The 20,505-nt window shown below is 29.6% G+C and overlaps 1 protein-coding gene across 1 annotated transcript in view; it reads right to left on the bottom strand.

Moving 5' to 3' along the window:
- The window catches only part of LOC132923673 (neuroligin-4, X-linked-like), a 302,330-nt gene that overhangs the window by 46,036 nt on the left and 235,789 nt on the right, over window positions 1–20,505 (bottom strand). The window contains exons 6-7 of the mRNA XM_060987600.1: window positions 16,413–16,668; window positions 16,129–16,351 (exon numbers count right to left, since the gene is read on the bottom strand). Coding sequence (XP_060843583.1) covers window positions 16,129–16,351; window positions 16,413–16,668 — 479 coding nt within the window. The remainder of the gene's footprint in view (window positions 1–16,128; window positions 16,352–16,412; window positions 16,669–20,505) is intronic.

Below are 20,505 nucleotides of genomic sequence, written 5' to 3'. Positions count from 1 at the left end.
TTATAGTATAGTAAAAAAACCAATAATGAAACTGCAACAACTAATGTATTGGATAAGGCATGTATATTTACAACGAATGAAAATTAAAAAATTCCTTGTAACTTCATTTTATATACAGATGATACGTGGCAATAACCAAAATTATCTTTTAATCATATATTTGTTTGATTTGCTTGAAATGAAAAATTTAAGAAGAAATGTTACTAATAATTCTCCATTATAATTGTATTTATTAATCAATATTTTTTAGGTAGATCATTCAATTTTATTTTTAATTAAACCAATTATATATAGAGTAAATAATAGTACTAAACTACATAGTTTTTACTTATTGAGGCCTAGTAATATTAGTTTCATTCTACTCGATGATTTATTTCATTATTTTCAATATTTTTTTGTGGATTCATCTTTTGGGATTTATATAAGAGTCCTATACGAGAGCCGTCCATACTATTAACTTTAATGTAAATTTTAGATTACTAATCAAATAAATATTCGTCTTTTACACCAATAAATGTATCATAGTGCTTAAAATATGTATTGATGAATTAAAAGTCAGTTTGATACGATGCGAGAAAATTACTTTTCTAACTTAAGAAATTGAAAAATGCTCGACGCAATTTATCATACATTTTTTACTATCTGACTAATTTGGGTGTAATTTACAAACTTCAACAACCATTTGTGAAATAAAACAAAGAATCAATGATAATAAAGGTAATGTTCTTCGATAAATGATATTAGTTGATTATCGGCTGTTAAAATAAACAAAAAAAAAAAAATATTAAGGCACTCTAATTTGACACATTTGTATTTGATTAACCGAGACACCACGAGTCCAGACGTGACGCATTGTAACTCTAGACTATTAGTCAAAGGCGTGCTTTAAGAATTTCCCAACATTGTTAAATTCCGTTATTCCACGAACATAGTTTAATCTCTAGAGGGTGCCCGATGTGGACTGTGGACACAGCCGAGAAATCAACTTCATTGAATTCCTTAAAACGAACAATCTGGTAACTCAAACTACATTTTCTTTTAATATATTTTTTATAACATTTACCATTTAATGTAAATACTGTCCGAATTATAAAAAAATAACAAACAAATTAATTTGATTAAAATTAAAACTGTATTACTTTAAGCAATTTTAAAAAATGGAATAAATTAAAGTTTAAAAAAAACTGATTGAAGATTTTTTTAGATAGATGTTTGCAACGTATTAAATTAAAAATAACAAGATATAATATCTAAACGAGCTATCTATTAATTAAATCCAAGTTGTATTGTTTTAGTAAAATTATTTGAGTTTTGTATAAGTGAACTAATAACATGAAAAACTTTTACAAAACGAAACACAGCTATCATATTGCAAACAATAAAACGTATCAATGACAATATTGTACATTATAATCACGTAATAGATTATGAAATACCCTATCATGCTCATTGCAAATGAAGGCACGTAAATTATTAATTAAAAACTCATCGACTTATCTCATAGTTTGACATTAGTAAGTTATCCTTGGACTTTTTTTTTTCAATTTAATCATTATTACTGTTGATATTATTTCAGATGATTTTAATTTATATACTTGTCAACTATATAAAAACTATAGAAACTTCGTAACGGATAAAAAAAAAAAAATCGATTAATAATTACAAAATTCTAATAATTTTTTAATACAATCGATATGTAAGCTTGTAACCAACAGCAAATAATCAATTTTAAAGCTGACCTTCCGAGTAATAATCGTTTCCAAAAAAGCTTATAAATTTAAATAATAAAAATATGATTTTTAATTTTATGAACACTAAAATAAAATTTAACATGAAATATATACATAGGAAAAAATATATTGCTACTTAGTAAGCGTTGTAATATATATATGTGCATTATATAATATTATCCATGTAATAATAATATTGTACCGATGATAATAGTAAATGTTCGCGGAACAAGACTTATTATTACGATATTATTATGTAGATTATTTATTTGTTTCATATATTTTTCATATAGTAAGGGATAATATCCAATTGGCGATGAATAATACTCAACGAATACGTTGGTATATTATCCAACAATGAATTTTTGATTAAATGAACATGACAAAGGCTTCTAAAAATGTAATTAATTCGGCTATTATTAATACATATTATGATATTATAGTACTAAGTAAAAGCTTTCATAAAATGATATGTTACAACTTTTTGCTTGATGTGAAATTGTCAAGTTATTTCTCTACAAATATTTTACACATTCTTTTTTGATATCACATGATATCATAAATACATCACACACACTGCACACAATACATTATAATATGTGTGCTGTTATTCTTGTAAATAATATTAATCAAATAAATAGACAGAACAACGAGGACTTAAATTAAATACTATTATGAAGTGTTTTATTGAAAAGCATTTCAATCAATAATAAACCACACGCAAGTGTTCGAAAATATTGTAGTTTTATTTTTGTCTCGACATAGATCAAAATTATTTCCAACATACTATTTAAATCCGTTGATTTTAATTTTAGTTCAATCGACCTCCAGTATTTTAAAACTCTAATATTGTGCTCAGGGCTGAGCCTTTTTTCAGAATTATAGTTGGTACGAGAAAAACTAATAACGGAACCAAAATAATTGAATTCCGAATGCATGTGTATAATCTGTTTCTTGGTAAATCCGTTTGACCTCTTGAAATCTGCATAACACCGAGTATTGAGCTCTAGAATTCCTTCGTACGCCTTGGGAATATTTTGATCATTTCTACCTCGGGCACATTACTTATTCGTTACTCGTACTCGTTCCCTGGGTGCAAATAGCTTGCATTTATCTGCACGTTCTCTCCCCGCAGACACTTAAGGTAATTCCCAATAGTGGTGAGAAACGACGGAATTTTCAAACATTATGTAAATATTCTTTTACACACATCTAATTTCCGTTTTAGATTTTATTAAATGACCATTTTAGTATTATGCATTTGTCCTACCAGGCAAAAAAAAATCGGCTAATATTTATTATCAAAGTAATATACAAAGCTCACGAAAATAAAAATAAAAACAAAACGTACAACCACTGTATGATTTATTGCAACGGAACGGCATAGTATTTGGTATTATTTATAATTTGTGTTCGGAATTTATTTCAATCGTTTTTAGTCCCGGTTGGATTAGATTGAAAATTTATATGCATAACAAATTATAATTAATAATACCTCTAAATAGGATAAACTAACAATAGTAAAAACTGGAAATTTCAAACGAACAAATAAATAATACGATAATGTAACTGTTGTTCAAAATAATTATGCATATTATTATGCATTATGATATATTTTATACTATATTCACAGTTAAGTTCGACATAGGATTTTTAAATTACACGAACGACATATTTGATTAATTTATATTTATTTCATATGGCATGCAGAATATATTAAAGGGTTTGCTTTATCAAATCCAATTATATAAAGAAATACAATTAAATACTGGCCCATAATACGTAGATACTACGTCGTAATAAAATTATGTTTTTAATCAATCATTTAGCTCCTTTAATGCAACTTAAACGGAATTTATAATTCGTATCAGACTTTTCAATTATAAGGAGAATTTTAAATAAATATCTATCTTGTTGATATAGTTATAATAGATTCAAAATAAAAATAAGAAATTCGAATAGCTTTTAGTTAAAATAACGTTATATGCTATATAAAAAAAAATATAGGTATATTATTTGAATAAATCAATATTATTAATGATATCGATATATTTTCTTATTGAATAAATAAATTAAGTGACACCGATTTAGTATTATTTTTACTTAATTCGAGATTTAAATCATAAGACATTTTTAAGGTTTTACAGTTATAATCACAATACATTATTTTTGTGGTAAAATAATAACAATGGATAATTTAATAATTATTACACATTTAAGTTAAATCGTTCAGAAAAACGACTAAACGTGAATTTCGGCTTTTTAATCGGTATTTATGTTGTCTGTGCTTTTTAAAAGTTACACCGGATTTCTGGTAATCCCTCTTAGATCTTTCTCTCTAAATTTAACGTCTAGTAGAACTCAGTAATAGTGCAATATACTCGTCCGTGACAAATGAAAACGAATATCGTAACCTTTATCGTTTAAAGCGTCGGCTGTAAAATGTATGTTGCTTTTTATGGAATGTTTGAGTTTTATATTAGAAAATAGTCATCTAGTGTAAAGTTCATCTGGAATAGCTAATTTGATTGATATATAATTTGGCGTTTCAAAGAAATAAAAAAAAAATTGCACATATAATTTAACGATACCTGTGAAGTCAAATGAAATATAAGAAACGGTCCTCTCTGATCACGATACATTTTAATTAAATGATATATAGTACTACAATTTATCTTATTATTTGAGCTTTCGTATTTTACAAGATATTTAAATTTAAATATCATATATAGTATATTATATTAAATCTACTTGTTTATTATTAACAATAAAGGTAGATGCGAAGTCTTGCATTACAGCCCACGACAGAGAATATTATCAAAAAGAATAAAATATTGTATCTCACGCTCCACTCCGTGTTAGTTTTCATCAAAACGAGTATAATATAATATTATAATATATATGTACTATGTAAATATACATAAATGTATACTAAATTTTTTTCGCAGCATACTTGCTTTTGTTGTGTTTGTCAAGTGCAACGCATTTTCGTTCAGTAGTTCGTGTTTAGTTTTGTTAGTTCTAATACTGAAGTGAAATAACTTATTAGGTATCAAATTCAAAGGTAACAAAATATTATGTTATAAGAAGCTCTACCGATATTTTAATTTCAAAAAAGTCATATCGCATATAAGTATGTGAAATATTACGATTTAATAATGCTCATAACTCTCCCTTAAGGTTTTTTAAAACTTTTATGCCATGTTAGGGAGCCAAAATTATTTTCATTTATAATTTATAGAATTATTTATTTATTTTTTGTTTACTTTACTCCAAAAAATAAATAAATAATATGTTTTTTGTTCTCAAAAAAAAAAAAAAAAAAAAATTAAGAGAGCCAATTTATTGAGACGATTTATGTAAATAATTCGTTAAGCGAATTACTAGTATTTATTAAATGGGTTTGTAGTCAGATAATTTTTAATTTTTATGCTGATGGGAGGCGGGTATATGATTATATGATGATATTATTTACGTCTTATAGTTAGATACAAAGATAAGCATCAAGCACGTGGTGAGACAATTTGTATAATATTACCTAAACTACGTATTCAATAACAATACAACAATACATATTTTTAGTATGATTTTTATTTGACTATCGAATGATTTTTACATCTAAACAAACATAAATAGTTATAGGTAAAATACAACGATCGCATTGCGTGGAAAAATTTAGTAGCGAAACATAATTCAGTGGCAATATGTCTATTAGAATCACTGACTTTTAGTCTCGTAGGATATGAAAAAAAAAAAAAGTAAATAGGTGAAATGGTTGAGATATTGCGTTGACCGGCGTATTTCTGCTCACGTTTTTATCCGACACGAGTACGTTTCTCGTTTGAGAATAATGTTCTGGCCGACAAAACATTTCGACTGGTGTACGTGATTATTGGTTTGATATTTTTGAAATCGCTATTCGCCGGAAATTGAACGGCGGAAGCGGATATCCCTTTTTTATTAGGTATATGCCCAGCTCGATCGTCCTCTTCAGTTCGCAGCGTGCCATATCACTGCAGATAGTGGTTTACGAAGGTCCTTATTGTTTTCAAAGACGATCGTATAATATCACGTACTATTTTTACAAATATTTTTTTATGTGCGTTTTTTTTTTTTTTTTTTGGACTGGATAAAAGCCAATAAACGGCTATCGGCGGGCGGGATGTAAGCCTTGGGATTTTATAAGCCATTTTTTTTTTTGTAACGACTATACGGAGTCACCACGATCGTAATTATTAAAATCCATATTTTTGGATAATAAAAAATAAAATAAACAATATTTTATATTTTAGAAATCGTCACATAGCCATAGGCAATATATTGGCAATTGCGTATGCGATGTAACTCGCAAAACAAAATGTTGATAAAATTCCTTTCTAATGAACGAGTTTACTATAGCCAATACTAAATATTATGCTGTTGGTATTCGATATTCATATATAAGTAGATCGATTTGAACAACACTGTTAATATTGTTGAGGCTTTTATTTATATTTTATATTAAAAATATTATACCGGTCACTGAAAACTGCTGATATGACGATTGAAACATATTTAAAATTACATTTATAGTCAATTTAAACTTATCAAAACCTTTTTGGTGTGTTCAATAAGATCACAGTATAGCTTTTAATTTAATATTTATATATTTATACTGCCAGCGAAATGTCATCGTCATATTGGAATTCAATAGTTCTGTGTATCTTCTCATAAAAAAATATAATCAAATGTCGATATATTTTATTGCCCGTCAAACTTTTCACCTGATATAAATGAGCGCTTCCAGTTTTATTCATCTAATAAACTGTATTATAACTTCAATTGTTATTGGATATTCGCTGAAATAAAATTTCCTGTCAACTTCCACATTATATAATTTTGATACGGAAATAAATAAAACTGTGTATTATTATTATTATTTTTATTATATACTGTCTTATTTCGATGAAAATGTATAAATAATATACTTTTTTTTTTAAATATTATAAATATTTGAAAAACCAATTTTAAAATCGAATCGAAATATTAAGATTTGATGCATTTGATGACTTTCAATTGTTTATTTATTTACAATTTGTATAATACTTGAATCTATCATACCTAAGACTAAAATAAAAAATAGCCAATAAGGGTGAGGATATCACTCATCTTTCCTTATCATTTTTTTTTTTTATTATTTATAACTTATGGGATTAAAGCTATTATGGTACAATTAAATTAATTATTCACTGTACAATATTGAACTCGGATAGATGTAAAGTATCTTTATCTGACAACATCCAATATTCCTTTGAATTTTTTATTGTGTTTAATCCTCAAGATTTTACGACATTTCTGGTGAAATTAGTTTATTACCTTTATAAATTATCCACAATTTCATCATTAGAGTGAGATATTTTTACTGTTAATCCAGATTAAACATTTTAATTGAAAATAAAATAACACAAGACCAAAATCATAAATTAACAAATTATTACTAGGAGTTTAATATCCTGTTACAATTTTTATTTCTGGATAATTAATAATTATTGTTTTTTAACATACGTTTTTACACAAATGTGATAACAAAATCAATTTTTTTATCAATTATATGAGAAATGAACGAGTCTGAATATTTTGAAATAATTTAACATTATTATAATAGATTAGGGATGGAATCTAAGTAAATTACTATTATACTATATTTAAATACAAATATTTATCACAATTATTTAAATTTTTGAAAACATTTATTATTTATACTAAGTGACTTAACAATAGAAAGTTATGTTTTATTACCTATTTAAAATGTCTTATACTTAGTTTTAAAAATGTTTGTTTCTATAAACGAAAATAATGTACATATAAAAATATTTATATTATTAGGTTATCTCGTAAAAATGGCTGTATCAACTTCATTGAATTTTATATAGCTAATAAATAAATAAACGATAAATAAGTAGTAATGGCACGATGGGAATCTTTGAACCAGAAATATATATTCAAATGATAATCTAAACCAAATTTCTATAGACACGTGTCTCTCATTACATTGTATTGTACTCGTAAATAATATGATCAATAAGAAAGTGTATTCCTATCTGTGTACAAATTCGTTGTACACACAATTCAATACAATTATTGTTTATATACATAATGAATAATAATCATAAACGATCTGTCGTCTATAAAGTCTCAAAACAATGATAGTTTTAAAGCAAAAAACAACTAAGTAAATATTTACGCAGTGCAATTAAATAAAACACCGTATTCACTCACATATTTCAAGCAGATACATCTAAATCCATTATTATTTTGAATCCAAAACCATGTCCCGGTATACTTTGTAAGCGGAACCAGAAGAGTACCAAACCCTAGACTTTTGTGTTTTGTTTCTAGCCCGGATGTTAATTTTTTTTCTTTAGCTAGGTATTTCGCTCCCGTTTTTCTTATCTATTGACAATTAAATTGAATGTGGAATTGAAAATGTTTTTCTTTCTCAGATGTCAGAGGTCCGACATCTCTACATCTCTGGCAGTGCGGTACTTTACGGAGAGAACCGTTAACCATTTTCAATTTACTCGGGAAAAAAAAATGGTGAACGCTTTTTCTATCCATTATTTGTTCGCCGTTAATTTAACGTTTTCCCGTCTATTACGACGACACGCGTGAATTTCTGACAGCAATCGTTGTGCTTTTGGTCTAACCCGGACAATCCAGAGCTCCGGAAACGCGGGTCGCGTCCCCCGTGGAAATGTTGTGTTGGAAGAAAAGAAATTCGTTTCAAAAGACAACGCATTGGGAAATGGCGTTATTATTTTATCGTTCTCCGTGCGATAATCGCTCGCCGTGACAAGGCTAAACGAAAGTGGCGCCGTGCGAAGGGCACGCACAAAGTCGCGTTTTATTATTTTCGTCGTGATAATAATAATTGTCGTTATATAAATACATACATATTTATTTATATAATATGTTTGTGGGGAGAACTTTTTTACCGGTCGTTTAGCGTTTGGTTTTTGAGTATTTTTTTTTTCGAGATTACATGTCTAAAGCACTCGAGATGGTCGGTCGGAAAAAGATTCATTATTCGGCCGTTTAGAGTCTCAAGCACCATTCATTACACCCGTGCTGACAGTGTATGTTATTTCCTTAGGTGAACGGAAAAATGGACAGGCGGAGTGTGGAGCAAAAAAGAAATTAAGCGATCCGGAGATGGAATGACGGAGTTTTCTCATTCCTCGGTCGGTCCTTCATCATTTTTCCGCGGACGACGTAATTGCTATACCGGCACAAGCAATAACAACGGGGCCATATCTCTGTCACTCTATCTCTCTCTCGTTTTTACCCTAGCTCTCTCTTATATAAAACCACCCCCCTCCCCCCTCTCACCGATCCATCCGTCTGCCTGTTCTACTCTGCCTATAGGTGAAACTCGAGTTGACCGACATTGCTGGTAAAGGCTATCGGAACGTCGGTATATATTAAAGCATCGCGAGCAATACTTGTATTCCGTCTACCAAGAAATCATAAAATAAAGTGTGCGAATAAATTGGTTATTATTATGTATTATAAATAAATATTGATACGTGTGAACGTGTTATGTGTGTGGTATCGGTTGTTGATTATATATTAGTATGTGACATACTTATATAACAATTTTATATTACCAGTTAAGGACGATTTCATCGATTTAACACGCGGCAGTTGACAATAATACGATTTAATGTATAAAGGTTAAACTGTATTTTACAATTTAAATAAATAACACAATTAATTGCTTTTCTAATGAATAAATAATAAACGCTTTCTTTTTCTTTTTTTATCGTTTTATGAAATTGAATATTATCAAAGGCATCTACTTTTCTATAACGCCCACATACAATTCACAATAATAACAAAACATCTCTATATTACCATAATATATTATAATAAAAACATTAGGTTACTTAATATTATGATTTATTTTATCTTGCCGATCTTGCTACACAAATAACATTTGCCTTCTAGGTTTATATGCTACACGAGTATAATTTTATACTTTATATACACAAGTGAAATACTTATATCTGTATTATAATATTTATTATTTTATATTAACATTATACTTAAAATATTTCGGATATTCATATTGGTAAACAGTATAAACAACAATACTGATTGCTGGGTATTTAATTTATTTTAAAATTGTAATTTTAAAAGCTTGATTACCAATTTCATAGTTTAAACATTTTTTTAGCTTTACCAAATATTTTTAGGTGATATATTAGTACTTCCATTAACAGATGCGTATTTTTATACTCATTATAATTATTTATTTTGTATATATAATCAAAAATATAGAAATAAATAAAATAAATTATTGGTCTGAATAATTACAACTAATATTAACATTTTATGATCTGTATAATAATGTGTAGAAAAGCATATATCATAATATATTATTATGTTATCATTGGGATTAATAAATTATTCCCATAATTTAAAAAAACAAAATTATTCTTAACTAGTTTTTTTTTTCAATGTAGTACTTTCATAGTTATTTCATAATCTAAAGATGCTTGCTCTGAACTTAACCAACATAGCTTTTTTAAAGGTTTTTATGTAGTGTGATTATATAATACTATATAATATTGTTACATTTAACCAATATAAAATTGACATTTAAAAAATATATTAAGACACAGTGCTAACATCTGCAGATCAAAAAATGTTTATATAAAATCGAGTCTAAACAACGACGAACCCTACAAATTGCATTCAGCATCGCGACCGACATTTGCCGACGTCATGAGAATTTGATAACATCCTAAAATATTCTAGATCCCCGGAGGCGAAAACGTCTTAAGACATTATTGCCGGTGGTAAATATTCGTATCTCGGATAAAATATACACGATGCGCAGTATTATTTGCCTAACCGGCGAGACTGCGTCATTGGATATTTATACGGGACGTTCGGATGGGCACCCCTCTACGCCTTCTTAACGAGGGTACGGGCATATCATCCGGACTGTGTAAATCGGCCGTTAAGCCTAGTCAAAACGGTTGTGAATTAGTATTAATGCGTGCGTATATAGGCATGTAGAAAAACCAAAAAAACCTTTAGCTTGCAATCGGATTGCAGTTTTTTGCGAATAGACGAGCGTGGGGAGGGGGTACACGTATACCTGTATGCCGCCATAAAGCGATTTGATCGGACATTTGCGAATCAAAAGTGGCGGTTAATTGAAAAATATTCCGCGTCCCCGATTTATCCGCGCAGCTGGTCAGTGCAGTGGGCGCGAGGAAGTTAACGGTGGCTATCGGTTAGAGACGGCCATGGGAGCCGGACAGAGGTAAATAAGGGCGCGCGGGTGCGGTGGTTGTATATATATATATATGTGTAAGGCCTGCGTTATAAATCAGAGACTGGGCCAGAAGAGTTCAACACGAGCGTTGTTTGTCTTTTATTTCCTGCCGGTCTTATTCATTACTGTAGCTGCCCCTCCCCCCCGCAACGTCGTCCGACCCGTCCGCGAACCCACTGTCACAAATGAAATTTACCGTCTCCTCCCACACCACCACCTCGCGTCCTATCGACGCCACGTACGACCCCTTGTCCCCGTAGGTCCAGATAGGTCGATTTCCTTTTTATAGCCCACGCCCGCCATCACCATCGCCGCAGCCGCACTTTTCACATCCCTTTCCACGCGTGCAACACCGCCGGCCGCCACGCCGTGCCCATTGGCACTATCAAAAGTTCGAAAAGTTACTCTCGACCCTCTCTGTAAGAGTGATGGCAAAAGTCACTGCTACCTCCACTGTATACTATCACAACGCGAATAAATACTATATAGTGTATATACGTATACTTTGTATATCTACTTCACGATACTACAATATGTGTGTAAACCTAGTTGGAGTTTTATACGTCCTAAAAGCACCACCAACATTTAAAAAATAATCTATAATTCAGTAAAACTATACGTATAGTTGGATTAGGTTTTCTTTGATTATTTCGAGAATCATATTATAGTAGAACCTACGTTATAAAAACCTACTTAAAACTTCACGAAAAAAATGAAATAATTATGAAATTAACAAATATAACCTTTATAAAGACTATACAATTTGTAATATATTAACAAAAAATAATTGTTTCCTTTTACTAAAAAAAAGTTGATAGTAAGAGAATTGATAAAAAATCTAAATAACAAACCTATCTAAATTTAAGGTTTGGTTTTTTTCACGACAATTTACGTAAAAATAGACCTTCCTATTATATACTGTTGGAGCTTATAGTGTAGTCTAATATAGAGATAATTTATAGTATAACATATTTTAAATTTGGTAGTTTTTAAATATAATAAGTTTCCAAATAGTTATATTTTTTTTTACATTTTAGTAATAATAAAGTATAAGGTATTATTTTTTTCTAATATATTATAATATACTATTATTTCCAAATGTAAACAAAGTAAAAAACAAACTACTCTAATTTGGTAAGTTAATTTTTACTGAATTAGTTTTTTTTAATTTTTTTTTAATTTTTATGGTAAAATTATAGTTTTTTTTTTTATACTACTGTTAAAAATGTCGCATTTAAATATTTTTATTTACAGTGCAGATACTCAGGATAATACGAGACTTATGAAATATTCTGTAGAAATGTATATTATCTACTATTAAATACCCTTGTCAATCGAGACGCGTAGGAATTTTGTATTTTATCTAATCTTTGCCATGTAACCGTGGAACTATAATATTTTTTTACTCCCGTCCCCCCGTCCATCAACAGACGACAAAATAGTCATTTTTCTTCATCCCCGTCCGTTAACACCACGAATATATTATTGTTATATTATACGGTTTTGTCAAGAGACTATTATCGACATGTTTGTCCGATGGATTGTACATTGAATGATTTTTAATCGGTTTTAAAGTATTAATTTGTTTCTTTTTTTAAGTGGTACATTTATTTCATAGCTATTTATTTTTTTCTGATTTGCATTAAGGTTGCAGCGATTACGGAAAATATTTTCGTATTATCGTAGTGATTGTAATTACATGCAATCACCACAAAGCTGTTTACATTATGATGAATGTTTGTAAATATATTTGTGGTCTAGAAATCGGATTTCAAAATAAACGTATTTAGACTGTCTCGTGCAGAATTACTTTAACCGGCAATGCAAAACCACCAAAAAAGCTGTGGCACAACATTTCATAATTATACTCACCTACCATTTAAGTGAAATTGAATATCAAAAGTGTTGAATTTAAATTAGCTTAAAGTTCATAATTATAATAGTAATTATCCTAAAGATACATAACCACAACGTCATTGTACACACCACTTAGGTACCACTTATTCATTGTCCCCTTAAAAAAAGGTTGGACTTCTATTAGGTTTTTGAATCCATTGATCTTAAAATATTTATAATTATTTTATAAACGACTTAGTTTTTAAATATTACGTTCTGATAATTTGAAATCTTACAACAGTGAATATTTTGTATGGTTAAGAATAATCATAAATAATATGTTTTATGTATTATATTACTGTTGTCTTACATAATGAATCATAAAGAGTCAGTTTTTTTTTTTTTTTGTTCGAGATATGTTAACATTTTACACATTACTGTAATTTGAATCTAGTTTTAAAAGACAATTTAAATTAATGAAAAATATATCACACACAGTATTTTATTTGTGGCGATGAAGTAAATAGTATTTATTCAAATTATATCAATAATAATTATTGATTTATATTTACATCTGGTAATTGGGTACGTTCTAAATAATAATTTACCAACAAGTTCGTATAATATATCGTTTTAGTCTTGGCAAGAGTTCTGTGTCCGATCCGCAACGGGAAATTTTTACCAATCCTTGCTGTTCGACCACATGTAAACATATAATATCAGTTTTCTAGGATTGTGCTCTTTATATCGAAGATTGAAAATACGTAATTTATATATATACACTAACCTTCAATTATTGGTAAATCAAACATTGCTCAAAGTGCTGAACTTCGCGTTAAATATAAACGATTTTTATTTTAGATATTTATTTTTATCGAGGTATTACCACCGTTGTATCCACGTCAAGTCGTATGTTTGCTTATTGTTATTGTTATTTTTTATTTTTGTAACTTGTTCATTGGTCACTAAAAATCAGTTTTCCGAAGAAATTGGATTTCCCGCTGCGATACAGGTGGAAAAACCACTCGTTTTATATTTACTATCGTCAGTGTGTATCGAACAACTATACAACTATAGCAATATGTATATATGTACCGATAGAATACAAAATAATGTAATACTATAGTCGTGCTCGGTCATGTTACAATTACTCCATTAACAAAAGTGTCTGATACAAAAAGTAACGTTTCAATATATTTTTACCTTCGGCTAGTCATCTGTTCGGGGAGTTCGTTCAGTTTATAACTTACAAGGATTTATATTATAGAATTTTATCAAACTAAAATCACGATGATTGAAATATCGGACATTGACATTGTGCGCTATATTATGTGGTTATTGATTTACTACTGTAGATACGTTACAACATCGAATAGCGACAAATCATGTCGGTAATTTTGGAATAAATAATCAACGCCTATTTTGAAAAATCGTGAATTATATGATTAGCTAGGTTTATCCGGCGAAAACAATAGAAATTATGTCGTATAAAATGGACTAACAAATGCATATAGATTTCTTTATTACGAGTTTTTTTTTTCAGTGAATAGGTGTGACGATATACTATAGTAATAATATCGAACGATCAAAATATTACATCAATTATAGTGATTGTTCCACATAAAGTAAAAAATTTATTTCCAGATTGTTCGGGGAAAGAAACACTAAAATGACAAATTATAGTTATATTTTCACACACCAGAAAAATAAACTTTATCACAACACTTTTTACTACATTTCAAATACATTAACAACCAAGTAGAGATAAATTATTAATTCGGTGATACATTATGCACTTTTTTCCATTCTCACTCATGGAATTTTTAATACTCTCGTGTCGTTATTTTTTTCATATTATAATATACGTTCAAGAAAAATGTAAATAAAAATATTACAAAAGTTTAACATCCTTATTACATTAAAAAAAAAAAAAAAAACAATATTAGAATTCTCCAGTTTTAATTTTTCAATTAGAAAGTAAAAATGTATTAATTAACTGCTTTATGATATATTATGTAAACATTATATAAATAAATAAATAATATTATTATATTACGTATATTATCATTCTATTTTTAAATTATTTTTTTTTTATAAATAATATTGATAGTTTTTTGAATCTTATTTTTAGTTTACACGTATATTCATAACTCACACATTTATATTTTAGTTATTACCCAAGTCATATCATAGCCGAATAAGAATATATTATTTTTATATTCATAATAGAAATTGAAAAAAAAAATGTATTTATATTGTAACGTAAAAATTGTTACATCAATAGGTACTTCATAATAAATTATACGATGATTCGTTATAATATTATGTAATTGTATTGGTAACCTATTACTAAAATGATAAAATGTATAGAATAATACGAATATAAGGCATTTGTTTATAGACTGAGTGGTTTTTAATTAAAAATAATAAATTATAACGTTATTAAAATTACAGTATGCTTATATAGGTATTCGTTATTAAAGTAGTGGTATTTTATACACACATATTTATGAACTATATATTTTTGTATTGCAATAATAATTGTTTAGTATTTGTATTGGTTAGCAAGCTATACATATTACATGAAGCATTCATTACTTCTATTATTCGATATGTCATATGTGTATATGTTGCTATATATAGGTATATAAAATCATATGAAGCAAAAACGACTAAACCTGTATAGAACAAATAAAAATATAAAGAATATGGATTTTGAACTTGACGTTGTTACATTAAACATGTGTAACGATTACTAAAATTATATTTCTATCTCATTCATTACATGAAAAATATTTAATCTTGTATATTTATTTTTATTTTTTGGTATAATTATTGTGGTTACGTATCGAAGTTATATCATACACGGGTAAAATTTGAAAATTATAATTTTATGTAATATATTGTTCAAATTATTCGTTAGTGGATGGAATCAAAACCAATATTAGAAGAGCTACTAATCTTCAGTCATTGTGTACAATATTGTATACACGTTTACGAATATAATATATTAGGTGTATCTGATTACACCGAACAATATTAATTGTCCACGTGCAAAATTGTATACAAAATATTGTACAAAACGAAATTATCGTTGCTCGAACATAAAAACGGATGGCATACGTTTAAAATGTATTTGATTGCAATGAAACAACGAAATATACTATTTGTTCTGCTATTGTAAGCTTTAAAAACCAATTAATCTTAAATTAACGATTTACGGATGTCAGAACTCACTTGTTGATAATCCCCGTACTTGGTCTGGTAATCGAACACGAATAAGTACGAGTTCCTGCGATTAGCCGAATGAAGATCGGCCATGTTGACCACGGGAGCTACAACTTGGGCGTCGGATAGGGCTTCCAACGTCTCGTCTCTGATGTTCACCGGATGTTGTACCGGCCTGTCCCAGTCGGTGTATTCATTTACGATGGTTGCTAAAATTTCAGTCAAATGGTACCTGCAAAAATAATCGTGAAAATAACGGTTTTTTAGGAACCGATGGAGCGGTGTTAGCTCACTTGTATGTGTTTTTGACATAAGTCTTTAGAATTTTAGTCCTCCGATCTGCTTCGATGCCGTATTGGACATCGTCTCCGGTAAATGCGAAAAACGATTCGGCCCGCACTACGCCCAACATCAGATCGAATTTAGACAACTTGGAAAGCAACCGTTGCCGGGCTGATGGATTAGCAAGAATAGCTGGCCCGAATCCATTGGCCAAAACCAATTCTCTCGGATCCTCTGGCGGTCTACCGGGTCCATTATCTTGACCGTCTAAAATAAAAGGATAAAGGTGATTTTTATTAGATTATTTATATGGAATTGAATATATTATCGGTGAATGGTTATTAATAATTAAGGGTAGGTATATTTGTATAATAATTCTTAGTAAGATGTTACATGTTTAATAATGTTTATTTAATAATAACAATAATACTATATAGATCAGATATTCAAATTTATTGAAATCAGATAATTTAGTAGTTTTATATAATGTCTTACAAAACGACGCGTAATCGTAGTTTTTTCATTTTAAATGTTAATAAGAGACTTTTTATTTTATTTATTATTATCTTATTCGTTCCATCAAAGTAAAGTAAAATTTTAGATTTTTCATAAAAGTACTACATAATAAATTTTCCATTTTTTTGTTAAAAATAAACAATTATTTAATTAAAAATGTTTACATTAAAGTAAATTTTCTTAAATAATTAAATATGATGTTCATAATATTATGAAATGCTATACATCATTTCAATTACAACTGAATCGTCCATAATCTTTTTCCAGAATTTAGTATAATTGAGAAATATATTTTGACTATTATTTTCATCATATTTGACATGGTATAATATACAGTTTGTTAACAAATACTGATGATAATCGCCCGCAGCCACTCGACAGCTAAATTATAGTTCTGGAGATATGGATTAACTGCTTGTATATATAATATTGTATATATTATATATTTATACATGCCCGATCGGTATAACAAACGTAATTATAAGAAAATATTATTATCTAGTGGTTTGGGGTGATTTTTATAAAAAAGTAAATATCGTAATATTATAATTATTGTTATACTACTTTCAAAATTTTTTACCTATACTCGGTTATTAGTAAATTATAATCGTGAACGCTAATCTTCACTTTTTTATATTATTTTGTACTATATCGAGTGCGCAAGTTACTTCGTTTTTTTTATAGTTAAATTATGTACAGTATATACATACATAGATATATGTATACAATACATAAAGGTATACATATATCTATGCATACTCCCACACTCATTCCGATACGTATTTGTCGACAGCCCCGACCACTGCTGATTGAGATACTCGCACCACTATTCACACATAACACTATATACTATTCAGTCTTTAGTAGTAAGCAAATACCAATAGAACAAACTTTGAAATCCTTATTTGAATAGAAACGATCTTAAACATTATCTTAAACGATAAAAACAAAAATTGCTTTGCGTTCACTATTTTCTATTTATTTATTTGTATTTTTATTTATACTTGTACCAGTATTTTCGACGCGTATTCGAAAGCATTGCAAACAACAATCGGCAAAACTGATCAAACTTTAATGATTCGGCAGTCAGTGACACGGAAGTCGACCGGAAATCAGTAGACGTAAGATTTATAAATACTGGAGGGTGCCGCAAAGGGTATTGTATCGCTTACTGCGAGAGTCGGGAGTGAGGGCTGAAGACTCATTGCACCGGATTGTCAGAACAACATGAGTTAATCTTACACAGGAAACTGTAAGTTATGGAATCCGATGAATAAATGCATACAAAAATCAGAGGGAAAATTCAACGGCGATCGGAGGAGTGAGGATGTAAGCAAAGAATTATTTATGAAAGGTTTATACTTTATTTCTTGTCATTATTGTTGTCACTTGTGATATTTATTATTTATATTTCGGAATCACTTATAAACAAACAACAAACAATTTTTTATAATAAGTAGCCGGAATTAAAATGTTGTACGAAAGAAATACATAAAGGTTAACAATATACAAAAAACAAAAGCAGTTTCTGAACATTGATTTCTGTTCACGTGGAAACGACGGAAAGAACAAAAGATTCGAACTCTTAAACTCATAACGAATAAAACATCAATCAGTTCATAAATCGAATTTCAACCAACAATAGTAGCCGCGATACGGATGATGTGAATAAAGGGAGAGGTAGAGGGATAAGTGATGTTTTAAGAAAACGAGAATAGTAAAAAAAAAAAAAAAAAAAAAAACACTAAAATATACGCAAACGCGCCGGTTAGGACTGAATATACGCGATCGCGTCGAGGAAAGAAAAAAAAATAATCGGCGGCGACAATCAGCGGCCGAGTGTATGTGTAGGGTTAGACGCGCACCGACGGCGGCGGCTTACCGCGTGAATATCAAACGCAATCTAAAACTATATTCGCGCACCGTCAGCGAGATTGTTAATAAACTCGGTCGTCTAAAAGTTGTTTGGCAATATTATACATTCGGATATGGCGTACGATAATGTACCGCCGCCTAACGAGTTTGCATAATGCAATTCGGCCGAATTTCATGCGTGTTAAAGCCAACGTTACGGGGCCCGCAATATCCGAAATTATGTTTTGTTTGAACTTGTAAACAGCGCATCGGTTTAATTTATCACGTAATCGCGACGGCAGATTGCAGACGCACTATTATAGGCAGTATAAGGTACCTCCTATAGGGCATTGCGCTCGGCTGCGGGCCGGGACGGTGTGGTATCGCGTGCCGAAATTATACCTGAACGTGGTTTACAGCTGCTACGAGCAGCGTCTTCTGCTTATTATTCGTACACACGTCGAGCGCTGCGGCGGTGTGACGGGCGGCGCGAAAAGAACGTTAAGAATATAATAATATATTCGCGCACGGTGTACAACCGTATCGGTCGAAAACAGTCGTCGCGGGCGGAAACGATTTTGTTTTCCGTTGGCGATCGGACGTGGATGGCCGGAAGGAGACGATGGAAGGTATTCGATAATCTACTTTGGGGTCTGACTTATTTGACTGACAATGACGATTCCGCATATTGTGTCATTCGTATAATATATCAAAATCACAATACTTACTATATTATATAAGTCGAGACCGCACAAGAAATATATTATACTCGCATGCACGCCTTCTCCCTCCGCCCGACAATGTATCCATTTATTCACATAAAAATTCGCTTATTCAAAACTCGGCGCTCTACAAACCAATCCCATTTATTCAGGTCAACCTAACCGAAACCTCTCCGGAACCATTAGCATGAACGATAAGGGCCCTCCCGGGATAAACAAAACCTCGTCGAGTTCCTCGCACTTTGGATTAAGTTTCCAATGGAAACCAATACTCTCCGGGCGGCAGGCGATATAGAGGTTTTTTTTTTGTTTCCGGGGTATTATTTTTTTATTTTTTTACTATCGTTATTGTCCCTTACTCTTCCACTCCCCCCCCATAACTTAAGATCGAGACAAAAATAAGTTTTTATTCAAAGCAATTAGTGCAAGTTTGTCTGTGGTGACTATATACATTCAGATTGGAAATAATGACGACTGTATTTAATATATTATTATTATTTTTTTTTTAATTTACACATTAATGATTTCCACGAATTACCAGACTGTGATAAAAAAAGTGTTTGTTTATGTTTACGCAGCGATTCATCATAGCGCGTTAAAAATACACATTTTTAAAAAATGTCTTGAAAAAAGTTTCAACGCATTGCGGACTTCATTTGATTACAAAACAGATACGGTTGGCTGAGTTGTAAGTTGTTATTTGATACGGCTTCACCTGGTTTTGGCAATTTAAGCGTCTTAATTTTTCATCCACTTAAGTTATTCATTGTAATTGTATGTTTTTAAAAATCACAGTATATTATATTATTATAAATATTATATATTTTTTTTTTATAATATCACAAACATTTAGGGTTTGTTAATTAATTACACGGTTTACACTATTTATTTATAAAGTATATACATTATTGTTTTATTTTGAAACCAGAGTACGTTAGTTAAATTTTATTGAAAAATAAATCAAAAATACTTTTAGTCTATTGTATAATTTTGCCGAAACTTAAATATGTTT

The sequence above is a fragment of the Rhopalosiphum padi genome, chromosome 1 (assembly GCF_020882245.1).
Source record: "Rhopalosiphum padi isolate XX-2018 chromosome 1, ASM2088224v1, whole genome shotgun sequence".
In the NCBI taxonomy this organism is placed as follows: Eukaryota; Metazoa; Arthropoda; class Insecta; order Hemiptera; family Aphididae; genus Rhopalosiphum; species Rhopalosiphum padi.
This window is presented reverse-complemented; position numbering and strand designations above follow the sequence as displayed.